This window comes from Gymnoscopelus braueri (assembly GCF_963280865.1).
Source record: "Gymnoscopelus braueri genome assembly, chromosome: 17".
NCBI lineage: Eukaryota > Metazoa > Chordata > Actinopteri > Myctophiformes > Myctophidae > Gymnoscopelus > Gymnoscopelus braueri.
This window is the reverse complement of record NC_137617.1, coordinates 45,150,597-45,177,598: the sequence shown is the minus strand read 5'-3', so window position 1 is coordinate 45,177,598 and position 27,002 is coordinate 45,150,597. Positions and strand designations below refer to the sequence as shown.

Here is a 27,002-nt window from a genome sequence, read left to right as displayed (position 1 = left end):
TTCTCATAAGCGTGCATCCGTTGTCCGTCAACAACACAGTAGTCTGTGCCTTGACTTCAGTGCGCTGACTCTCTCCCCACCCGCCCCCCGCCCCCTTGAGCGGGGGGCGGGGGGCTGCGCTGCGACCGGAAGTCTTACTGCTGATAAGTTATTGTCGGGACACGGAACACATTTGGAACACAGCTGCACGGAGCTCCGTTCCGTGAGCAACGATAGGACATCCGGTTTTTGAGCTAGCAACAATAAGGTTTCCGGTTGCCTTCAAAATAAGATCGCAAATTTGTAATGTTTTTTAAAAGACACAAATCTATTTTAATGTCCATGTCTTTTAAATGGCGCATACTAGAACGCTTCTAAGTGCCAATTTTCTTTTTAAAGACACAAATGTATTTTAAAAATATATCTATGATGTATGTCTTTTTAAATGGCTTGTACTAGATCGCTTCCAAGTGCTAGGTTGTTCCTGATTTAAATTAACTGGCTATTGATCCCCATTAAATGTGCACTTAGCACAGTTTCTGATCCTGTTTTTCACTTTAACTGGATATTCATTTGTGTTTGTTACATATGTATTGTTTTTGTATTGTTTGTCCATTATTGTAATAATGCTGCCTCTAGGCCAGGGCACTCTTGGAAAATTATCATGGGGGGGGGGGTTTATAAAGTTGATCTCACCTATTGAAAAACTAAAATACAATACAAATAAGAATGTATTCAGAAAAATTTACACAAAATGTGTGTGTGTGTGTGTGTGTGTGTGTGTGTGTGTGTGTGTGTGTGTGTGTGTGTGTGAGAACTGTTCCATAACTGAGCGCCCCTGAACTTGATAGAAAATTGATACAGACCAGTAGTACAGAATGTTGGTGAACATTGAGAGATAATTTGTAAGAAAATAAAAAAATAAAAAGTGGCAGGCCGTCCAGTGCGGCCAGAGGTAAGAAAATAAAGTGCAGTTTTCAGACAACAGTGGACACTGGACAGGCGCCGGCGGACACTGCCAACACTTCTGACATACGCACGCGTGCGGGGACACCTCCCCTACAACGCCACACTCTCGGATAAGCCCGAGAGGTGTAAATAAAAGTGTGGCGGACCGTCCAGTGAGGTCAGAGGTCAGAAAAGTGCCGTTTTCAGACAACAGTGGACACTGGACAGGCGCCGGCGGACACTGCCGACACTTCTGACATACGCACGTGTGCGGGGACACCTCCCCTACAACGACACACTCTCGGATAAGTGTTTTTGTTACACAGAAACATAATATGTGTTGTATAGCTTCGTTTAAATGCTTATTTTAATTGCGAATTTAGTTGCAAATTAACCGTTTTTCAATGGCTCCTTTTTGCTCTAGAGGGTACTCTTATTCTGAAGAGATCGTCCACCGGAAGTCTTATCGTTGCTCCGTTATCGTTGCTCATGGAACACAGCTGCAGCACGGAACATAGCTGGAACACAGCAGCACGGAACACAGCTGGAACACAGCAGCACGGAACACAGCAGGGAACACAGCTGGAACACAGCACGGAACACAGCAGTTACAGCCAAGAGGAAGTTATCTTGTTGTTAAAGTTTAAAACGTCTTAAACAGTGAGGTATGTTTATTTGACGTGTGCTTTTATTTTTGTTTTGTTTTGTGACTTTTACGTTTGTTGTACAAATATTAGCACCATTACGAACCTCTCACTCCGCTATACGGAGTGAGAGGTTGTTTACGTTATGTTTGTATATCATGCAATAGGTGTATTAGAAGACAAATACATGTGTGAGTAAAGGAAGAAGCAAAATATCAGGTCCGGCGTATTTGTGCAATGTATGAGTCCATATTCTTCAATAAAGAAGTGTTTTAATCCCGTCTGTCTGTGGCCGATTCTGTCGGAATTGAGTTCCCAAAGGGCCGTAGTGACGGGGCGCATCCGGTGAAAGACGGAATTACACTCAATGTAAACAGGAAGTAAACGAGGGGGGGAGAGTTGCGTTGGCCACAGACGGGATTAAAACACTTCTTTATTTAAAGATATGGACTAATACATTACACAAATACTCCAGACACCTAGTTCAAATTTGGGGCAAGCGGGTAAACACCTTATATTTTGCATCTGTACATGTTTGGAGAAACACGGGCTTTACTGGTGAAATTCCAGGGCAAACTGGAGGGGTGGTTGCTAAGACTCGTCAATATAAAAATGTCAAAATCGATCAAATACATCTACGATAGTCTTGATCTAAGGCTAGTATAAGGACACATGCAGACCCAACACTCCAGCTTAGATCATACTACTATTGGCTAAATACTCCAGAAACAGAACCAGAATTATGCTTATTCACCAAGTGTTTGCACATGAGATATTTGTCTCGATGAGGTTGATGCATTGAAAGAAAGTTTACACAGAGGGTAGTAGCATATAATTATACATATATACCATAATATACTTGTGTAAATGAAATGATTGCACATGTGGTATATCGAGTCTGGCCTTGGAGAGGATGATGGCTAGGAAAATGAGTGAGTCAGACAGGCAAAAATAAGGTTACATTAAAGATAGGGTTTATTGAAGAAAAGGTACATGGTCTGTCTAACGGGCTGTTTCTCTCTCTAGTATATCGTAGGAAGGTTATCGTGGTAAGAGGCTAGGGCTATTGTCATGTCTGAGGTACTTATATGTATGTGCTCTCACTGTCCACATGTGTGGGGGGTAAGATGTCCGTGCGTGATGGAGATGCGCACACATGTGTCGTGTGTGTGAGTGAGTGTGTGTGTGTATTAGACAAACGTGCATGGATGGAGATAGCAGTATTTGCTCCTATAAGGCATTGAAATGAGCCTGTGCACGCGTAGATGTGTCGTGCATGTATGTACTCTTAATGTAAACCATGTAGTGCCAAGTGTCATTTGTCTGTTTTATGAGGGAATGTGTATGTGTCTCCTAACTTATATAAGATACTATGTGTGTGTGTGTGTGTATGTGGGTGAGTGCGTGATACGTGCGTGTGTGTGTGTGTGTGTGTGTGTGTGTGTGTGTGTGTGTGTGTGTGTGTGTGTGTGTGTGTGTGTGTGTGTGTGTGTGTGTGTGTTTAGGGAATTAATGGTCATCAATCTGTCAAGGAATGTATATGTGTGTGTGTGTGTGTGTGTGTGTGTGTGTGTGTGTGTGTGTGTGTGTGTGTGTGTGTGTGTGTGTGTGTAGAGGAGTGTGTGTGTGTGTGTGTGTGGGTGTGTGTGTGTGTGTGTGTGTGAGTGTATGTGTGTGTGTATATGTTTGAGAGATATGGGTGTAAGTGCGTGTATTGTGTGTGTGTGTGTGTGTGTGTGTGTGTGTGTGTGTGTGTGTGTGTGTGTGTGTGTGTGAGGGGCCTTATGTGTGTGTGTGTGTGTGTGTGTGTGTGTGTGTGTGTGTGTGCGTGTATATGTGTGTGTGAGGGGCCTTGTGTGTCTGTGTGCATGTGTGTCCTCAGATACCACATACACAAACATTTCATTTCATAGAACACATACATAATAGTCATACATAAAGTATTGTATTGTATGTATGTATATGGAGGGGATTTGTGTGAAGGGGACCTCTGTACAGTAGGCCTATAGCTATACTGCAGTTATACTTGGCGGTACAAAGCTGATCTGCAAGCTCACAACATGTCCCCAACTGTGAGCTTGTAGATCTGCTTTATTGATATTTTGAAAAACTTTGCCAACATTGAAATTCTTTTGAAATAGGTGTGATTTAGGATAGACTCATATTTTGGCTGCATTCTGTTGTAGTGATGTATATCGCATGTATTCTATCTATACCACTATAATATCAATGCTGGTATGTAGGCCTAAAGGCTAAAAAAAATGTCACATAAATAGAGTGCAAAGAAAACAATTTAGTGCTTCAAAGAAACTAGGATGGCAGGTAAAAGTCAATCCTCCTAGGACAGTGTCTAAACAGCATGCTGTCTAAATGGCACAAAAAAACAAATCTCTGAGTCTGAATAACAATAACATGTGAACAAATAACCATTATATCTCTGCATAGTATAACTTTGTAACATTGTCTAATAAAGTGCTATATAAATAAAGTTTTATTATTATAACAATACTCTAACAAGTCAAGAAGCTGTTTCTTTGCGTGGCGAGGGAGTAATCCAATACGCCATTCGTTCACATCTTACCACATTCTTACAACCTAATTTCACTAATGCTCATCAACAGGCAATAAAAATACGGAGACAGGTGAATCATGTTTATGCTTAATGATCCTGCCACCCCCTGGATGCTGCCTCCACAGGATTCTAAGAGGAAGAGACTGGACTGGACACACCATGTAAGTGACAATTCTTTTTTTTTCAATTTTTTTTTTATTTCAGCTTTTTTCAGCAGAGTAGACAAAACATAATTTCAACACATCCATTCTATGGAAGCATGTTGCGCAGCAAAAATAGCCGATCTACAAGCTCTCAATGCGTCTGCGATGCATTGAGAGCTTGTAGAAAGGCTGTTTTCGGTTATTTTAAGATTAGAGAATTTGAAGTGGTCAAACTAGCAATATGTTCAGAAGCATCTTCCATAATATCTTAATCGTCTCGGATATTTCATATAAAAGCAAATAATCTGTGATTTCTTCACATGGTTGGCAGTATGTAGAACAGCAGGAACAATATTACTAAAGCATCCTCATTTTACATATTGTAATCATCGTTTAGGAATTGGCGCTAGTGCGTGTGGGGGATCCTTTCACAAGGATTCACAAAACGCACATTAGGACATTTTCAGTTGTGAGATTTAATTTAGCTTTAATCCATGGGTGTGTGACAATGTTCAAGCATCATTACCAGATCAGCAACATGACTCACAGATTAATAGTAGTTTATTTATCTGATTTATAAATCTCCCTACTGGATGTTGTTGTCGTTGCACTTCAGGAGGACGGCACCAGTGTACCTCTATCCTCCCTGGATGTTAAGAACCTTTTGGACACCGACCATCCCAAAAAGGTCTTAGAGGGTCTCAACAGGCTGCGTCTCAACAGTACCTTGTTTGATGTGGTTCTGTGCTGTGAGGGTGAGGAGGTCCCCTGCCATCGTACTGTACTGGCCTCCTTCAGCCCTTACTTTGAGGTAAATACACACTCAGTTTTTCCCCTAGGATGAAGTTGTAACCATGGCGCCGGCAGCGCCACATTTTAATAAAAAATAGAAAAAATGTCTTTAATTTAAATATTTTTTTCCCCTCAAAATATTAACCCCTCAAATATAAGGCCCCCCCCCCCCATCCACTTCCTGTTAAGCGTTTTTGGGAAATCAGCTGTATGTTGAGTTCTTTTTTTCCTCTGCATTTTGGCGAGACATGCTATACAGCCTGTATCAACGGAAGGGGAGGTCGCAGTGAGTTTTTTTCCTTTCTCGCGTCAGCACAGTGATACCCTCCGTGCTTAGCAACGGTCGGGCGATCGATCATACATGGATATAAATATATATAAGTTGAAACTACTTCACGCTATTGGGATGAAATCAGCTCTTTATGTTATGGAACGGGGGAAAAAAAGAAAAACAGTCAGACAAAGGTTGGGGGTATGAAATCACGGATCTGTGAGAGTGAGGGTGTCGCGTCGTACTCGCAATGAATGTGCGTGCCCGCACTGCCGCCCCTGGCGCTCTCGACAAAACGAATACATCTGTTGCAATCCAAAAATGTGCTATGCTGCGATGATGTACAGGCAAGCACAAAGTTGTGATTTTGACCGGTATATGAATTGATACGCCGTGCTGCAAATACAAGCTTCAACTACTCATTCACTGCCAGAGTAAATAAATAAATAAAGCCCAGACTGCCAGCGATTTTTCTTACCTTTTCAAGTAGTCACAGAATATTTATCTCCAGTATGATGGATCCCCTGATGGTTGCTAATCACGGAGGCTTTCACTGTGCTTCTGCGAAAAAAAAGAAAAAATCATTGCGACCTCCCGTTCGCTTGTCATACGCCGTTGAAAATAGCATGTCTCGCCAGAAAATACATAGTAAAACACAGGAGCCGAGATACAGAATATTTCCCAAATACTTTAATCAGGAAGTGAATGGAGCAGTAAATATTTGGATCACATTATCTCCTGGTTCTGTGTGCGAAAAATAATAATATATATATATATATATATATATATATTATTATATTTATATTTTATAAAAACTCCTTTTAGTCCTTGGCAGTCTGGGCCTTACTGCATACATCACTGCAACATAGTACATAGCAGCAGCAATATTACACTGCTATCTATGTATAGAATAATACATGCTATTATACATCACTGCAACATAGTACATAGCAGCATTAATATTACAGTGCTATCTATAAAAGGATGGTAACCTGGCATCCCTATTGTGGGCTTGCCATTAAATTAAAATCATTTAAATGTGTTTTCAAAATATAAAAAAACAGCAGATCTACAAGCTCACAGTTGGTGATGTATAACTACAGTATAGCTGCTGTACAGATGTCCCCTTCACACAAATCCCCTCCACCAAGTGTGTATGTATGTGGACTGAATATGAAATTAAATGCATGTGTGCAATCATTTCATTTACACAAGCATATTATGGTATATGTACTGTATGCTATCGTCTGTGTAAACTTCCTTTCAATGCATCAACCTCATCGAGACAAATACCTGACATGTGCAAACACACTTGGCAATAAGCATTATTCTGGTTCTGTTTCTGGAGTATTTAGCCAGTATAAGTAGTACAGTAGTAGTATTATCGAACCATGATGTAAGCAGCATCAGCACTAACCAGGTGATCAAATAATGAATGAGGAGGAAATGGATTCAAGCAGACGTTGATTATGGGGTGATGGGGTCTACTTCGATATCAAACTCTGGTCTACATGTGTCTTTATTAGCCTTAGATCAAGACTATCATAGATGTATTTTATCGATTTTGTATACAAGTGTCTTAGCGACCACACGAGAGCGAGACACAAAGGAGCCGCTGCCATGTCATCAAATTATTGGCTTAGGAATGCGACAAAAACAAAAACATATCCATGCATTCAAGTCTCCATGGTTGACTAATTGATAGAAAGAAATAGTAATTTTGTGGGTGAACTATCCCTATAAGGAAATATATTAAAATTCTGCCTTGGCTTTCAGGGCAACCGATCATCATGCTATATCCATGCTATATCCAATTAATTAAATAAACCGTTGACACTATGTAAATAAGAAAGACCTAAACCGTAAACACTCCCAAGCCAACCATTCAGCTTTTCAACCTGCACAGGCCATGTTTACATGTGGTATGATGGAGTCTACACAGGAAAAGGTGACCATCAGTGGAGTGGAGCCTCAGATGATGCGTTTGCTGGTGAACTATGGCTACACTTCTAAGGTCTCCATCTCTACTGATAATGTGCAGGTAATGTATTATAATCTTAAACCTCATTCATTGTCTCCATGTTTGTCCTCCTACATAACATCAGCACTTAATAAAGACATTTTGTTCATTTGTTCTAGGCCCTGCTAGCAGCATCAGACTTGCTTGATGTCACGCCTGTTCTAGGTGCCTGCCTTGGCTACATGAAGGATCACCTGGACATAAATAACTGTGTAGAGTTTTACTGCTGTGCCGATGACCACTCCTGTGAAGAGTTGAAGAAACCCTTCATGGAATACATTCTGGAACACTTCAGTGTCATCTACCAGCAGGTCAGTGATTGAGGTTGAGTTCCCGAGTTGATTTTGTCTGTTGTTGGCTTTTTTCTGCTATACCTCAATCTGATTTAGTCTTAGTCTTTTGAATAGTCTCGCGTAGCAAGACAACTATTCCACAATCTCTGAATGCTATATAGAGTGTGGAACTACACCTCCCGAAATCCGAGAGAGGAAACTGGCACTTCCGTTCACGAAAATATATTCTAAAATATCTTTACATTTTACTTTTTAATTTCCATTTCTGCTAAGCAGCAAGCTAAATATACTTAGATGATTTGTATTTATATTAGGATAAATTTGCGCGACTGTAAAGACGAAACGGAAGTGGGGAGGAGGCTTCACATCCGGTTTATATTCTGATCATGATCAGAGCTTCAGAGTCCCAGACTGTATGACCGGAAACATTTGTAAATTGTGGGAGGCAACTGTCTGGCCACGCGAGACTATCTTTTGAATAACACCATTTAGTTGTAGTCCTATTTTAGTCATCTGAAATTGTTTAGTCTTAGTCTAGTCTTAGTCGACTAAATACCAACATCTTAGTCTTTTAGTCTTAGTCAACAAACTGAACACTGCGTTTCACTAAACAAATCTACCACCAGTGAGCACACCAGAGGAGAAAATGTTACTTCAGTGTGAAGTATGAGAACAGGGTCTTCATCTATCAGCTAATCTGCTGTATTTTGTTTTCTACCAATAGGAAGCGTTCCTGTCTCTCTCTGTGGTAAGACTGACAGAGGTTCTCTCCAGTGACCATCTCAATGTGCCCAAGGAGGACATGGTGTTTGAGGCTGCCATGCTGTGGCTAGACAAGTGTCCTACCCGCAAGCAGAGCTTTGAAAAGGTCAGTGATTTCTTAGTCTCACTTTACCAGATGATCAGAGGTCTCTGCCTATCAATGTGTCAGGGGTCTTCTAAATGCAAGGTAGTTTCTAAGGAGGAGAAGGAGCGGCAGCGCCCGACATGTGACAATAGGTGTAGAGGGAAAAAATAGCAGACTAAGTAAAACAAAAACTTTAATCTGAAAAACAAATTTATACAATATAGAGTAGGGGGTCCCTGCTTCATCTCTCTCTCAGCTAGGGGGTCCTTGGCCTGAAAACGTTGAAGACCCCTGATCTACTGTATATATGGCACTGGTTGTTAATATGCATAGTTATTACACGGCTTGGTTGAATGCTTGATTTTGATTGGTCAATCACTTAATTTAGCAGTGTGTTGTTTCTGTATAATGACCGCTGAGCTCAATAACAGTAGCCTGATTATCAGACTGAAGCTGCGTGGAGCTTCAGTCTGAAATTGGCTCCAGTGTCGGGGATTACAAGGGGGAGGGGATTAGAAATTCCCTAAACCAATCCTAAGGGATCCCCACGCCCACCTCCGCCTCTCATTGGACAACGCATTTTGTACCGGAGAAGTCAGGTTCACATTTACAATTCCAGACCAAGAGGCAAGTCCACTCAGAGAGTGGGCGGGGTCTATGGTATGGAACCAGGCTACAATAACCATAGATATATATAAAGGCTAGATGACTCACCCGCGCTGCTGGCCAATGGAGTACGACGTTGCCACATGGCGGCCATCTTGCGACGGTCATTCATAACATTATGTCTATGGTGCATATACTTTGAAATAACCATAGCGTGCTCAATTTTCATCTGATTTTCAAACGGTTTGGTGTGTTGTAAACACCAAAGATGTAGTTATGATACTGCATACTTACTTTTATATATTAAAAAAAAACATGATTATAATGATAAGTATGCAGTATCATAACTACATCTTTGGTGTTTACAACACACCAAACCGTTTGAAAATCGGATGAAAATTGAGCACGCTATGGTTATTTCAAAGTATATGCACCATAGACATAATGTTAGGAATGACTGTTGCAAGATGGCCGCGGTTGAGCTACGCTTGCGACGCCCCCTTGAGCCACCTAGCCTTTATGACAATAACAGACCACTGTCTAATCAAAGACTCAGAGCACCTGCTGCGCTGCTTGAATGTTATGCTGTATCCAACATGACAGCCAAGTAAACAAACGCACAATGTCATTTGCAACTAAACGTTGCTCTCAAGAATGTTTTTTGAAAACAAACAGCGAGAAATAGACAATGCAGTAACCGAAAATTGATTGATTCTATTTGATCAAAACTTTCTTGTTTTTCGAGGCGACCGTGTCCGCCCAGCACAACACTTATGGAATACTTTCATTATCGTAAGCAAGGAAATATTTCATTTTGTTGTTACTTTTGGGTTAAGCAAAACGGTGATCCCCTCCGTGCTTAGCAACCGTCCTGGGATCGATCATACATGGATATAAATATTCTGTGACCAGTTGAACAAAAATCGCTGGCAGTGGGCAAACGCAGCCAGAAATAAGCCTGCCAGTGAATGAGTTAAGAAGCCGTGTAATCAGCGGAATGATTATCCCTTACTTATTATATAATGTTGTTGTTGGACTGGTAAATACTTGGTGTTCTATGCATTTTTTAAGGTGCTCCAGCACATCCGTCTGCCTCTCATCAGTCCCTCCTACCTCCACACTGTGGTTGAGCCTCGGAGCCAGAGGTTCATCTCCGATGCCAAGGGGCCCTACTGTAACACATCACGCCCACGCAGGACCACAGGTACCCTGCTGAACACATGCATGCACGTTGGCCCTGATGATGCTGCAAAAAGCTTATCTGCCAATAAAAAAATATGACTGTGATATATGCACCCTGTCCGTGTGTCCGTCCTTCTCTCTGTGAGCAGCTAATGTCCGACACCGTTGGCCTGATGGCAGCGAAACTGTGCACGCACACTCCCTGGATGCCAGAGCGGAATCTCTGCCCCGAATTTTTCAGATCGGCCTGTTATAGCGCCACCAGGGGGCCGTGAAATGTTGCACACACATTCCCACTAGGCCGAGGAAGAAATGCCACTTGAAAATTTTCAAATCAGCCTCATGGTGGGGCTATATTAATGGCCGATTCGTGTTTTACCTATAACTGGACCGATATGTGTAAAACTTTGTACGCACACTCCCTAGTGGCCAAGGAAAAACCTCTGCCCTGCATTTTTCACATCTGCTTTTTATAGCGCCACCATCTATTGTAAAACAAGTTTTTTGACATTACTCCTTCAGATTTTGTCCAAACATCACGCAAATCAGTACACAGTATCTCTAGTCATGCGATCAAGACGGGTCTGTCCGATTTTTCATATTGCATCCTGATTGGCTAACATTGGCTTCCAAAGTTTGCAGGATTGGTCCGTTTTGAACAAAATTGCCGTGAAACGCTGAGGAAGAAATGGCACCCTTTTCACATTGGCCTATTATAGCGCCACCAGGAGGCCCCAATAACCTACCTAACCTGGCGGAGACCTGTGCTCCGAGAAGCACTTTTTGTAGTTACATCATGATTTCATTATTTTAAGTCAGGGGTCTTCAACAGGGGGTCCGGGACCCCTAGGGGGTCCTCAGAGTTACTACAGGGGGTCTGCCAATTTTTTGTGTGATATGGCTATTTTTGGCAAAGACGTATTGGTGTAGAGGGAAAAAAGAGCAGACCAAGTAAAACAAATTTTAAAAATCTGAAACACTATTTTATACAATATAGAGGGGGTCCCTGCTTCATCTCTCTCTCTCCAGCCTGATCTCCAGAGATTACCGTAACATTGCACGGAACGAGTGCACTTCATTCCGTGGATAGCCGCCTCGGAACTCCCGAATTGCGTGCATATGTACGGCGAGTCCCACGGTGGGCGTAACCAGTCGCAACCCGGAAAAACCCGGAAGCAGAGCAGTCCCCACAAAAAAAATTACGATTCTGTGCCTATCGGTACATAACTCAAACGGCGCTGAGTAGGCACAGGCGAACGTCCCACCGTTCAGGACGGCAACTCGGTCGCCTTAGCTCCCTCGGTGGTCCTTCACGGGGTGACAGTTCGCCTGTGACTGCGCGCCTCCGAAATGGTTTTGTCACAAAGGGAGCGCCGTACCATATGCACGCAATTCGGGAGTTCCGAGGCGGCTATCCACGGAATGAAGTGCACTCGTTCCGTGCAATATTACGGTAATCTCTGGAGATCGGGTTGCTCTCTCAGCTAGGGGGTCCCTGGCCTGAAAACGTTGAAGACCCCTGTTTCAAGTTAACAATTCAAGCTTTCATTTCGTTTTTTGCGCTTTTATACATGTCAAAATGCATACCAATTTTATCCTGGATTCATTCAGTGACTGCTAATGTTGTGCTGCCTCTCTGAGGAGAGATTTCCAGAGGGTTAGGGCTGCCGCACTGAAGGCTCTTTCCCAGAAAGTTCTAATCTCCATGCAGTGTGGGAAAAGTTAACTTAGCACATCGGGTGCCAGCGTTTTATTAAAACAGATTACTTTGAGTGCCAGAGATCTCACCGTAGCTGTGGACTCCACGGCGAGCACCCACACATAAACAATGGATGCGTGCACGACGATCGATGGTCCTGGCTAACGCCTGGAACAATAACATCTCTCACACGAGTCGCCATTACGGAGTAATGGCCCATCGAAAATGACTAGTTTTCCCCAATGTAAAAAGTTTCGGAGCTGCAGAGGTTTTCATCAAGGAGATAGAACGGGAGTGGACGGGGAGCCATGTTTTTTGGCACGGTGATCCATCTGTCCCTTCCTTCTCAGAGTCACCATGGGGGATTCCAGAGCTGCGCTAGCCCCCCCCCCTTGTGGAAAAAAACTAAAAGATTGATAACACGTTTTTTTACCGTGTTCAGCACCTATGCGCTACTCTTTGAAAACACGTTTTTTTTTGTTTGGCACCTGATGTGTTAAGTAAAAGTATCAATACTCCAATATAGAAATACTCTGTTACAAGTAAAAGTCCGAAATTCAAAATGTACTTGAGTAAAAGTACAGAAGTATTGGCATCAAAATGTACTTAAAGTACCAAAAGTACAAAGTAGCCTACTCATTAAGTCAAATGTTCCATTTCACAAGTTTTCAAATGTTTAAAATTTCTCAAAAATCCTTTGAAAATAGCAGATCTACAAGCGCACAATGCATCACATCGCGACACATTGTGAGCTTGTAGATTGGCTGTTTTCAAATGGCCGAAATGTATATAGGGCTGATGTGGTTAATGTATGTTTTGTTATAATAATCAAAATCTACAAAGTAACTAGTAACTAAAGTTTTCAAATAATTGTAGTGGAGTAAAAGCACAATATTTGCATCTGAGATGTAGTGGATAGAAGTAAAAAGTACCGAAAATTGGAAATACTTCAGTAAAGTAAAAAATACCTAAAAATATTTCTTAGTACAGTACTTGAGTAAATGTACTTAGTTACTTTACACCCACTGACTCCATGGGGAGACAGTTCCACAGGGTTGTGGCTGCCACACTGAAAGCTCAACCGAATACACAGTGGTGGAAAGTAACTAAGTACATTTCCTTAAGTACTGTACTTAAGGACAATTTTGAGGTATTTGTACTTTACTTGAGTATTTCCAATTTCCAATACTTTTACTTCTACTCCACTACATCTCAGAGGCAAATATTGTACTTTTACTCCACTACAATTATTCGAAAACTTTAGTTACTAGTTACTTTTCAGACATAAATGATGATATTAAGAAACATACATTAACCACTTTAGCTCTATTTATACTTTTGCTCTATTTTATACCTAGGCTATTGATCTACAAGCTCACAACGCGTCGCGATGCGACGCGTTGTGAGCTTGTAGATCTGCTATTTTCCAAAAATGTTGTACTTTTACTTTTGGTACTTAAAGGGATATTTCACTTTCAAAAAAACTTTTGGTCATTTTATCATCTACTCAGGCTTTTGTGAGCCCCCCAGACCGTTTTTAAGTTGCTAGATTTAGTATTTAGATATTTGATAATCATTTTATCAGACACGCCCCCTTCCTATACAAACCCATTAGAACTTCAAACTCCATTTTTAACCCGTTAGATTCATCAAAAACACCCGTCCTTGGTTCTGGTGACTCACCCCGCCCTCCTAATACGTGAGGGGGCCGTGTTTTTTCGATTACTTTTTTCATTTATTTTATTAATTTTTTTTTATGTATTTAATTTTTTTCATTTTCCCAAAAAAATATTTAAAATAAGTGGAAAAGGTTATCGAAAAAACACGGCCCCCTCGCGTATTAGGAGGGCAGGGTGAGTCAGCAGAACCAAGGACGGGTGTTTTTGACGAATCTAACGGGTTAAAAATGAAGTTTGAAGTTATAATGGGTCTGTATAGGAAGGGGGCGTGTCTGATCAAATGAATATCAAATAACTAAATAATGAATCAAGCAACTTAAAAACTGTCTGGGGGGCTCACAAAGGCCTGAGTAGACGATAAAATGAGCAAACGTTTTTTTGAAAGTGAAATATCCCTTTAAAGTACATTTTGATGCCAATACTTTTGTACTTTTACTCAAGTAAATTTTTTATTCTGGACTTTTACTTGTAACAGAGTATTTCTATATTGCAGTATTGGTACTTTTACTTAAGTAAAGAATTTGAGTACTTTTTCCACCACTGCAATACATTTGGTTTCTCCTTCAACTCTTAAATCTACTCTGTCTGACCTGCTCCTTCTCCTCTGCTTGTTGAAGTGATCGTGACGTTGGGACAGACTAAAACCTTGGGGGAGGGCTTTGAAGGAGATGAAATTGAAGTCGACAAAGTTGAGAGCTTTGATCCCCTGACCAATCAGTGGAAGACTCTTGATCCATTGCCCGATGACATAAGCGGGTATGCTGTGGTTGCATCAGGTGAGGATTACCATCAGAATCAATCAATTTAGGATCTGTAATGCAGTGGTTCTCAAACTTTTTCATGTCAAGGACCCCCATAATGATATGTATTTGGCCGCGGACCCCCATCTCAAATATTTTGTTCCAGGGAGCAAAAGCTAAAGATTTGAGTTACAAATGTTCGCTTAAAAATATATACATATTCAAAGGTTTGCACACATTTTCACAATTTCTCAAAGATAGCAGATCTACAAGCTCATTGCGCGGCACTCGGTGCCGCGCTATGAGCTTGTATATCTGCTATTTTTGAATAGCCAGGTTAAAGTGGTTAAAAATATTGCTATATTAACACATTTGGCTGGGGACCCCCTGGAACCCCCCCAGGGACCCCTGGGGGTCCCCTGACCCCACTTTGAGAACCAATGCTGTAATGGATCCTACTGTTTAACCTCTGAATAGACTGATCGCTAAGCCCGACCCAACGATAGCGTTTGTTCAATGCTAGCTTAGCAACCATCATGTTGGACATGCCGCCATTCATAGGAATCAATGTAATCTTGCACACATACAAGCTAATTAGCATGCTCACGTGAGCGATCGCCGTTTGAAGTGACCAATAACAAATAACAAATAACCATAATGTAAAATAACCAATATGTAAGCCTATTTATTAACCCACAATATATATATATATCGAATCTTCTTCTATTTAGGCTCTTATAATGGGGATACTTTAGTGTTATATATATTTACCTTGCAGATATGTAATTTCATTCATGAATCCATAATCCAAACGTTCTCTTTTGGACTGCTTCAGGACATCTGACAGTAGTAGCATATACACCTACAGTAGGCTACTTACACAGGTCACCATTGATATGCATCCAGCCATGGTCATTCATTCCTATGTTTATTCAAGCTGTTGACACTCTGCACGAGTCGGCAGCTTTTCTAAGCGTTGGTAAAAGGTACAAGTGGCTGTTTTTGATTGATACGCGAGGGGCAGCCAATAGAGGGGCAGCCAATGTATCTATTGTTGTCGGAGGAGCAGATTTTCTTTTTCTCACCTCCGTCTTCCAACAGCTAGGCGGGGCAGCTGCCCAAGTTGCCCAATGGCGTCTACGCTGCTGGTGCCGACCTTTATTAGATTTATTAGAATGTTAAGAAACACGAGCACAGTTTAAGCCGTTTATATTTTTGATAGTTGTTGTATATTTGTGATGGAGACAGTGGGTTCCAAAAGGAGTGAGGGGTCTGGTTCAAGTTCAACATACCACAGAGCAACTATAGTACCGCACCGTACAGTAGACATCAGTGGTGAGTTGTGTATTTTTAAACTATGGGGGCTATATTTTATGACGTCACGTGCACGCGCGCACGTGCATGCACGCGCCCGCACGTGCACGCGTGCGGGCATGTGCACATAGCCACTCAGCTCAGTGCTAGTTGAAATACTGTATTCAACATGTGATTATTAATGTATTTATATTTCTTATTATTTTGTTCCATTGTTAATTTGTTGTTTTTATTTTTGTTTCAATTAATCAATTATTTTATTTTCCTTTACATAGACTCACCCACACATAAGTACTTAAAATAATCAGACAACTTTACTTCATCTTTACTTCAATGACTTTATCTTTTTTTAAAGACACAAGATGACAACTTCACTTACATTGCTTTCAACAGTGGTTTTAACAATCATTTGAATAGTCACAAGAACTTCCAACAACGGTCAGGGATAACCGTGTGAGTTTCTGGTACAGCTCTCGTTCTTGCGTCCTCTGCTAAACGATGGTATCTATGTGTGGCTGTTAATACAGTGTAACTGAGGACGTAAGTGAGAACGCAATGTTATGCAAAGCAGCCAGGTTGAGGCCATTGTTGTGTTAATGATTGGCGGCTGACGGTGTGTGCTCGCGCGTGCATGTGGAGCTCGCGCGAGCCCCCAGCCCCCATAGTGTCAGAAGAACTAAGGGGTCGCCGACCCCCGTAGCACCCCCTTCAGCTACATTTTCTATACATAGAAAGTAGTAGTATTGTAAACAATCCCAAAGCACTACAGCCAGTGATTGAGTGAACCTATATGATTGACAGGCAGTAGCCACTTCACTTCACATAGAGCAACATGCTTGGTCAAGGAATACTGGGAACAGTGATTTTTGACCATTTTAATAGCTGATAGATCACAGGCACAGGGCCGTGTTAATGTCAGAATGGGCCCTGGGCAAAGGCCAATTTTCGGGCCCCCGCCGCAGCACGGCACCGTCCATACTAGAACTTTGGATGGTTAAACTGCAGTTTACAGCAGCATAATTTCAGTGTTACAGATTAGCGGGATGAATTTAACTCATTATAAATGATATCATTGCACGTGACACCGTTACATGTCTTACTCACTTACAACACGATCATGATCATATACAAGATAACGTGACAAAGTTACAAAACACAAGCCTAGGAATCAAGTTTCAATATATAGCAAATTGTGAAATATGCTAAAACAACACCCAACCAATAATTGGATTCTAATTAACATACAAGCAATGTTAATATTACTATAAGCGTTTTAGCTTTCTTGCTTTTTATCCTTTTGACAGGAGTGTGCGTGTGCAACTGTATGTTAGGGATTTCACGACTAGTGATTTTTTACTAGTTGACTAATTTGAAATTCGGAGAAAATGGCCACCAATCGGATTAAAATGCTTTTTATTGAACAATACGGAAGATCCGGGTACTTATGCGGGCCCGTACATATTTGTAACATATTCTGTGGTGTTAGATTTACTGCTGAACCTTCACTCCATAAATAAGCAAGGTACTTGGTTCAGTGGTTCTGTGAAGTTAGGAGTTAAATACCCTTTGAATAAAAAATCGCTACACAGGTGATTACAATTGTGGTTGAATTCCAATGATTTTATTACCCTTTAATCTAAGTTTACAATTATTTATTTATTATTAAACAATCAGAATGAATTGTCATATACAAAAATGATACTACACCAGATATATTACATCAGAGCTCCGAGATACACTCCTCTCGACCTGGTCGAAAAGTTTGTAATGGAGTAATATCTCTTCCAAATCTACATGCTAGATTATTATAAAACATTAAAATCATCAACAGGAGTTGCTGTTGGTCCATCCATCGAAGCAAGGCAAAATGGTTTGTTGATTCTCTCACGGCTGATTCTCTCATGATCTGTGAGATGACCTTGGCTCTCAGGGCACCTGTGGAATTTACCCTCCCTCACTCCTGCCTAGATAAGAGTTCTATGCAACTGTTGTCTGGATAAGTTTGGCTGAGGCACTGAGATTAATATTTTAAGTGTCTGTTTGCTGGGAACTGGCCTGACTATGGATGTGCAGACAAACATCCATTTCACCTGTTATCCACTAAAGCTAATAACTATAACCAGTTAGCATTACAATAATAATATAAGATAGTTAAGACCTCAAACCATTACTAACTTTATGAAATAATTTAAAGCACTATATTAACATTACAGCAATAGTGTCTATAGTCAGGTTATGACTCCCTTTGAGGAAGTGTGAAAGAGATAAAGGGGCCTCAAAGGTGATGACCTCATCTCCTAATGCTACAGAGTCTATTGCTCAGCTGAACAGGATAGCTTAGCTCAAAGCAGTGTAAATATATATATAATTCTGACAGTCCTATAGAATTTTCCTTTCAGTGGCCATGGGGTACGCACTTTATATTTGAAATCTGAACGTTTATGTAGATGTATGGGTTGTAAATGGAGAAATGCAAACACCAGGTTTAAGTTCAGCCATGACGCTGGTCGTCAATAACAAGGCTAGGCTACTTTAGCCTCACTACACAAACACTCCGTCTTTTTGTCTACTTCTTCAGTGAAAAACTCCCATACAAACGAACGTCGAGCGGCTTAGCTGGGGCCGCCCTCACCTGCTGCTGTGTTCGCTACAATGTTATATTTTAATACGACTAGATTCTCATCCCGGCAACACGTTGCCCTTCCCACCGTGGTGAAGTTGGTTTCAGGTTGGATATTCACCCAGCTGGATATTATCCAACTGGGTCTGAATATCAGACCTGAAACCAACTTATCCACGGTCCCCTATACACCAGATCGCTGCTACGTGCGGCGGCCGAAAGTTAATAACATTTTATTTAATTAACTCTCGCCATTACACTATTTCCATTTATAATGTTTGTAATTTTAAAAACAAAACTGTACAGGTGTGACTATAGTTGAGTTTGCTAACTTTGCTGCATTAAAAAATAAATAATAATAATTAAAAAAATATATATATTTTGTTACATGGGTGCATTTTTGGACCCCCCCACCCACGACAGGACAGAGGCATTTGCCTACATGTACATTGCCTGTGCTTAAACACGGCCGTGCACAGGCAGGGTGTTGTCTAAATGTTCCTACAAGAATGTTACCTACTGCATGCAGCCAGTGGTGAGGTTGGTATATATGTCACAGGGAAATTGGCATTCCAGGGAAATTGAAAGAGGAGCCCTCGCTTTTAGGCGCGGGGCTTCGGCACGAGGCGGGGCTTTTCGAGACAGGGTTTTTTACGCGAGGCTCGCGAGGAGGAGGAGGAGGAGGCCTGAGGCGGGGATTTGATAGGAGGCGGCGCGAGGAGGAGGAGGTGCATAGCGGGGCTTTGATACGAGGCGGCGCGAGGAGGAGGAGGCGCGAGGCGGGGCTTTGATGCGAGGCCGACCTGGCTTTTGTTGTTCCCCCCCACATAGCAACCAGGAAGCTACGCTAGGGGAACGCTGAACACGTGTTCACACGCACACGTGATAATAGTTATTGTCTATGACGGAGGCGCGCCGACTCAGCAGAGCTTGAGGCCTCCAGGCGCGAGTGCCCGCGCCGACCGGCCGAAGGCCTGCTAGTCGAATCAGCGCCGTCCGAGTTGTGAACCGATAGGGGGAGAATACATCTTTTCATGGGTTACAGTCTATGGTTACTATCCAGTGTCCACGACGACACACATGTGTGCGTGTGTGCATGTGTGCGCATGCACACGCATGCGCACACATGCGTGTGCATGCGCACATGCACACGCACACTTGCATTCATTGCCCTCTAGCGTTAGTTATACAGAATTGCCTGGTTGGGTGGTAAAAAACAAGCGCTCCTTTTTCAATTTCCCTGGAATGCCAATTTCCCTGTAACATGTGTCACACAGAAGTTCTCATAATTGGTTTTAGTGAGCAGAGAGAATCAATAAGTATACTTGGTAACCTGACTGTAGAAAGTAACACTACATTAAAGAACCTGGGGTTTATTATTGATTCTGAATTGAATTTTAATACACACATTAATCATGTTCCCAAGATTGCCTTCTTTCATCTTAGAAATATTGCGCGAAATGGAGCCTATTTGTCGATTTGATGATGCAAAAACATTGATCCACGCTTTTGTTTTCTCTCGGCTTGATTACTGCAATGCACTTTTTTATGGCCTGCCAAAGAAAACGACTGATTACAACTTGTTCAAAATGTGGCAGACAGAGTTTTAACTAAAACTAAGATGAGGAAACAAGTTACTCCACTTTTAGCTTCACTACTTTGGCTCCCGGTTGTTTTAGGATTGATTTAAAAAAAATTGTATTTGTATAAAGTTCTCAATGGTCTTGTACCTTCCTACCTCTATGACTGCCTGCCTAGATATGTTCCAAACCGCCCCCTCAAGTCTTCTAGTGCTGACCTGCTCGAAGTGCCTACAATGACTTAAAGGAGAGATCCGGACATTTTAAGTGTTATCTTTGATGTGTCGCTAATCACTCAACAACATAGAAAGGGCCGTTGAGTTATTCCAGAGAATCCCCTGTCGTCCAGTCTGGCGACCCCCTCCATTGGCATAATGGGAGCCGTGTGTAAGAGTGAAATTCGCCTATTTTAACAGATGCAAAGTCTGTTTTTTTTCTCCTAGTACTCATGGTGGAGTCTCATGATACTCAAATATGCACTGCATGCCCCGCATGAGCTCCCGCTAGTGCAGAACGAGATGACGCTGGTTGCTTGTTTCTCTCACAGACGCCAGGTTCTGTGAGAGAAACAAGCAACCAGCATCTGCAGAATAGACAACAGGGGCAGATCTGGAATTATTCAACGTTCCTTTGTATGTTGGTGAGTGATTAGCGACACATCAAACATACAACCTAAAATGAGCAGATCTCTCCTTTAACAATGACATAAACAACACGGTGAACCTGCATTCTGCTTCTACGGGCCGACGGCTTGGAATAAACTCCCATTATAACTAAGACAGGCAACCTCTGTGGATAGCTTTAAAGCAAATTTCTTCACTCTTGCTTTTAGTTGATTTTTAAATATCTGTGTTGTCCTCATGTCCTTTTGCCTGATTCACTGCCTTTTTTTGCGATATTTATTTTTCTTTTTATGCTTTTGCTTTTCTTTTTTGCTTCATTGTTAAATTATTTGTACTTTTTCTGTAAAGCACTTGTGCGTTATTCTTGCTCTGTGAAACACTTTGAGCTGCATTTCATGTCATGAAAGGTGCTATACAAATAAAGTTCATTATATAGCCCACCTGGCAGCTTATTTCACAACACACTGGCACTGTTTTGGTGAATTCCTTGGCTTCACAAGTAAACCATCACAATAAGATGGAAGATACATGAAGAAATGTAAAGTTGTGTATGCATATTCAAATCTTATTTCATTTAACTTGTTTTAATTCTGCTCTTCTTCCACCATAGGTTCCACTCTGTATTTAGCCGGAGGCCAAGTCTATGATGATCGTCATCGGGTTGTTCTCAATACAGATGTATGGCGCTATGATGTTCACTACAACTCATGGTCGAATGTGGCTCCCATGAATAAGCCATGCTATGAATTGAGTAAGATTGTCAAACTATGAAATTAACCACATTAACCCTGGTGGCCCTATTGTGGTCAGGGTCACCATGGCAATTATTTTAGTTATTGTTTTCTTTCAAATTATTGCAAATCTACAAGCTCACTACATGTCACATCAGCTAGAAGATGGTCTGTTCCCAAATAGCCACATTTGTAAACCAAATATACACATTTCAGAATATAATTCTAGACGATTTCAGTTGCTTTTATATCTAATATAATTATCTATCTAATTATATGGAAATGTTTTTAAATTAGCAGGTTCTGAAAAGGCATCTGTACAGTTAGCTGCAGAATACTCCAACTGCAGTATAATGACATCACAAGTGGATCCAGTTGCTAATTGTACATACTGTACTGACTGTACATGGTGCAATTTTGAGCTATAAATGTAGCATTCAAAACTAGTTGTATTTGCAATGCTCTGGATCCATTTCTATTGTTAACCTGCCATGGACGCATATATAGTATGAGTTCTATCAAATCCAACACTTCACCGCCGAGGACGCATATATGCGTTCTTTAGTCTTTTCAGTGGTTTGTGGTAGAGGACGCTCTTTGCCAACCTATGAATGATCCCTTGACTGCGAGAGAAGGAATGGACCGGTCAATGACGTCATACCAAAAAAAAACAAAGCAGAGAAAAATATATTTTTCTAAATCCTTTAACATTAGATCGGACAGGGCTGAGGTCGTTGTGATCACGTTATTTACGGGTATGCCTTTTCTCCGGAAGTCATAGGATCACTCATAGGTTGGCGAAGAGCACCATCTAGCGTAAACACTGAAAACACTGTTGGCACAGTGGGCTTTGGAAAAAATGTGTTACACGTCATTGGCACTGAATGAGTGCCAATCCCTTCAGCATTACGTGTGTTATAAGACCGGCCCGGTGTGACCGGGTGTCATGCATCCTGTGCAGTGTGCATTTTACAAAGCATTTTAACAGTCCGACCGGCGCATTCCCAGTGGGTGCTCTAGCTCCTGAGCACCCACAGGATCGGCGCCTAGGTTATCACTTCGTCAGTTTCATTTTTATTTTTTCTCTGCTCAACCCCACATGTTACATAGGCCTGGTGATGCTGGATGGATATGTGTTTGCAGTGGGGGACTGGGGGGTTGATGACTCGATGGAACGCTACGACCCCAACACAGACACCTGGCAGATCATGCACTCTGTCGGTGTGGCATGGAGTTTCGATTCTAACAGCTGTAATGTGGTCGCACTAGATGGAGAGCTCTATTTTATTGGTATGGAACAGATTTATGCATCTGCAGGTTCAGCCTGATGGTTTTCATGAGGTTGTGTTCTTCATGTAGTGTTAGTGTATGTCAAGCATAATGGTTCACTGAAAATGTACAAATCCTTTGGTATTATTATGTATTCATGCTTCTCCTGTTGACGGTGAATAATGTTTTGACGTGTGTGTCCTCCTGGACTCTAGGTGGTGATCCAATTCACTTCGAGACAAAGCGGCCCCAGGTGGTCACGTACAACCCTAAAACATCTGTGTGGACAGAAGTCGCTCCTATGCAGATTCCACGCAATAAATCAGCTGCTTGTGTGCTGAATGGAAAGATCTATGTTACAGGTATCTTACCTCTTCTTATTCAGTGGTGGAAGAAGTACTGTTTTTTTTTTATTCTTGAGTAAGAATAATAACACCAGAATATAGAAATACTTTTTTACTCGAGTGAAAATAAAAAAATATAGGCATACATTTTAAATTTGCTTGCAATACCAAATGGCACATTTTTCACAGTTTCAGAGTTGCATTATTGAATTGTAATAACTAATCCATTAATCCACAGTGGAGTAGCTGTATAGCTTAACCTATAATAATTATCATCATGTATCAGTTAATGTATGTTTAGTATAAATAACCAAAATTAGCAAAGTAAGCAGTACACTGACAAATCACTGTACACCCATCACTGTATTTTATATGATTAAGTGGGGTGGCCATCTCTCGCAGTTCGTAGACATTAGCATCATTGTATTTTATTTATTCATAAGGCCTTGTGTGGTAAGCTTCCTTTGTACCTATCCTCGCTTTTAGAACCAAAGGTTAATGGACTTTCAACACGTTCATAAACACACATTAGATATACCAGTCCACGCAAGAGCAGTGAACGGAAGGAAAGACTGCTTTAATTTATTATGCTCCACACAAATGGAACAAACTTCAGGACTCTCTGAAACGGGTGCGATTGGTCTCAATAGAGACATTTAGGGTGCTCTCGAGGACACACTACACAGTGACTGCACCTGTTTCATGTAACACAATTTTTATTTGCACCAGTGACATTGTAATTTGATTAAAATATTTGTTATTGTTTTTCACTATGTATGTGTTTTATATGCTGTTATCAGGGCGTCCTTGAAAAATAGAGCTTGCTCTCAATGGGCTTCCCTGAATAAATAAAGGAAAAAGAGAGAAAGAAATAATTGCAAAAACTAAATAAAATAAAGTATTTGCCTTTGACTTGTAGTGGTGTAGAAGTAACAATTATTAAAAAAGACAAGAAAAAGGAAACATTCAGGTAAATTAAAAGTACAGTACTTGAGTAAATGTATTCAGTTACTTTCCACCACTGATCTTAGTTCCATACTAGACTTGTTTGGGCACATGGTGTGTTTTATAAAACACACCAACAGTCACTATCCTGTTAATTCTTGTTCGTCTATAGGTGGTCTCTATGATGATGATGATAGGACAATGGAAAATAGGATGGAGTGCTACAACCCAGAGACCAACCAGTGGACCATGTGTGCCCCCATGCAAGTGAAACGCTCCTCGCCTAGCATGGCCGCGATGGATGGATTGATCTTCGTGCATGGAGGGCAGGATTTCGATGACCACGATGACGATAGGTATGACACTGCTGCTCCATGAATGTCTGAGAAAAGGTGTCTTCTTGTCCACACCAGACATTTCTCTCAAGGCTGTTTGTTTGTGTCTCTTCATGTAGTCCTGCCCGTAACGTCGAGTGCTACTTTGAAGAGACGGACACGTGGGAAACTGTGGGGAAGATCTCTAATGCTCGTGCCAAATGTGTCTCTCTCAAGCTGAGGAGGGATCATGGTCATCCCATAGATGATGATTCTGAAGGTGACTAGGGTTGGGGTCCGGAACCGGATCCAACATTGAGGAATTGGTTCTATCACATTTGGAACCAGTTTGTCACTCTGTCGGAAGCTGGTATGTGGACTTCATGTCTGCTATACAATTACAATACCAGTGGTTCTCAAACTTTTTAATTTCAAGGACCAACATAACTCTTGAGTTACAGATCTGTAAGAGCCCATTTGGAACCTGACCAAATTTGCGTTTTAAAAAATCTATATCATTTTGGCTTTAATTAAAATGTTTTATAAATATAGGAATCGTCAAAGGGGAACCGTTAACACATTCCCTGCCAATCGCGTAGATATACGTTAATGCAAATACAACCGTTCAGTGCCAATCACGTAAATCTACGTTAAAAAAATAAAATAAATGTATATGTATATATATTTTTTACGCAGAACCAGGAGATAACGTGATCCAAAGATTTACTGCTCCATTCACTTCCTGGTTAAAGTATTTGTATCTCGGCTCCTTTCTTTTTTTAAAAGATTTTTGTGGGGCGCCTAGTGAAAGTTAGAGGAGTTCTTACTTCTTACGGTATGGTGTGTTTGATATGAAATGTGAGCTTACCCTAATCACAGTAATCCTTAATAATATTCCATCATATTCAAGGGCTTTTGGAGAGAAATGAGACAGACCCCAGTCACTTTCAGTTTAGAGCACTGCAGGTGTGAATGAATGAATTTTTATTTTCGTGTCTTGTCAAAAGACCCATCCCTTATGGGATTATAAGAGACCAAAAACATAAATAAACATATCACATTCTCTTCCTGGAAGACTGCACAAAGGAAAATGTTTGGTAAACACCCAAAACAAAAAAATAAATGATACATCACATTTATGTTCTCTTTGCCCGTCTGTCCCAGGCCCCTTCCAAATACTCCGCAAGTGCAAATACCCTGTGCTTGAAAATCCATGCAAGTCTCTGTGCGTCATCCAACCAAATCAAGTCCAGGTTTCTACCCCTCTTAAATATTTTTTGACACAGGTCATGATACAGGGGGCAATAGAAAACAAAATGGAACTCACTCTCAATATCAGCAATGTCACAATAAATACAAAACCTCTCCTCTTCCACTACTCCTCTATACCTACCAGTCTCAAGATCCAGATCCCAGAACGGAGTTGGGCACACAGAGATCTTTGTCTTTTGGACAATGGAGCACAAACATAAGTTTCTCTAGTATAACAGCTTTTTATCATAATAAATGTTCTAGGTTTTGGTTTATACAATATATCCTGTGACCATTTGCTCTGATATAAACCATAAAGTGTCTCTTTAACCACAGAGATGTTTACAATGCTGTTATTTTGAAAACTATCAAGCAACCCAGCCCTCAGAAGTATATCCTCTACTGCACTTGCCCATGCAGATTTTTTACAAGTGACCCTCTCTGGCTTATACATCTGTTCAAGCTGTTGTTAATAACTAGGCTACACGTGGTTGTCCAGATGACAAGAATATGACTATGATTTTAGAGGAATTTTATTTTATATTTGGTATTAGTATCCATATGTCCTCTGAAACAAAAGGGTTTATGGTGAAAACTTACTTCACTTGTTCCTTAAGCTTGATAATTGAATTTATTTTTGTGTGTTTTTATAAATATAGCACTTTTAAACTGAAGAGGATGTACAATGTTGATGATAATAAAAAAAATCACACCCTGTGTGAAGTGGGCGGTGTCTTCCTAGCTAACCACAATACTGAATGGAGTCAACCAATATATGCTTTGATCTGAAAGAGCCACTTAGTGTCAGCATGTGTCTTGCTAGCTAATCACAATACTGAATGGAGTCGATCAATCATGTACAAAAGATAAATACATTTATCTTTTGTAAAACACACTTTATGATGGACAAAACCATAACTTAAAAAAAACCATAATTTGGTTTTTTTTAAGTAACAAACCATAATTTGGTTTTTTTTAAGTTATGGTTGCTTATATAGGGCTATGCACATGTGTCATGTGACACTGGCCAATCACATAGGGCTATGCACATGTGTCATGTGACACTGGCCAATCACAGTCCTGAATAGATTGTGATTGGCCAATCACAGCGCAGGATAATTGTACAAACTTTTAGGGCCGGTTTCACTGCCCAAGATATTTGTACATTTTTCCAAATCTCACTTATAGGGGCGGTTTCACCGCCCAAAAATCTAAACAATATCGTATCGATATCGTGAGCCCAATATTGTGTATCATATCATATCGTATTGTGTATCGGCACACCCCTAGTTTCCAACCCTAAAGGTGACAGAATATAGATGGATTTATAATATGATTAGATTAGATTGATATAATGTAAACAATGAAGATGATGATTAAGGAGCTTCCTGCTGGGACGTCACAGAGAAGAGACACACTGTGTTGTGATGGTAGTGTCAGCCTCCCATTGAGTTGAGTTCAGAAGCTCTGCTCAGACCCAGCTCACTCAGATGAAAGAGATGGGGAGGAGAGAGAGTTGGACACAGCGTCCCATGCTGCTACTGCTGCTCCTGGCCAGCCTATCAGAGCTGAGGGGCTTCCCTTCCAGTCCCTCCA

General features: G+C 41.1%; 1 protein-coding gene across 1 annotated transcript; it reads left to right on the top strand.

The window, feature by feature from the left end:
- Nucleotides 1-1,481: 1,481 nt before the first annotated feature.
- Nucleotides 1,482-26,042, top strand: LOC308105468 (kelch-like protein 21). Its single transcript, XM_080456198.1, has 13 exons — nt 1,482-1,592; nt 4,193-4,304; nt 4,903-5,097; nt 7,256-7,390; nt 7,489-7,680; nt 8,387-8,530; nt 10,187-10,319; nt 14,293-14,451; nt 21,163-21,303; nt 22,394-22,573; nt 22,768-22,914; nt 24,014-24,197; nt 24,296-26,042. The coding sequence occupies exons 2-13, from the start codon at nt 4,221-4,223 to the stop codon at nt 24,441-24,443; spliced, it is 1,842 nt and encodes a 613-aa protein (XP_080312324.1). The 5' UTR covers nt 1,482-1,592; nt 4,193-4,220; the 3' UTR covers nt 24,444-26,042.
- The last annotated feature ends 960 nt before the right edge of the window (nt 26,043-27,002 follow it).

What these genes read in the sequence shown, in the direction of transcription:
- LOC308105468 (XM_080456198.1), top strand. Translation starts at nt 4,221, where the DNA reads ATGTTTATGCTTAATGATCCTGCCACCCCCTGGATGCTGCCTCCACAG. An exon ending in TGGAGAGCTCTATTTTATTG is followed by an intron (nt 22,574 to 22,767) that starts GTATGGAACAGA and finishes CCTGGACTCTAG; the next exon opens with GTGGTGATCCAATTCACTTC. An exon ending in TGGAAAGATCTATGTTACAG is followed by an intron (nt 22,915 to 24,013) that starts GTATCTTACCTC and finishes GTTCGTCTATAG; the next exon opens with GTGGTCTCTATGATGATGAT.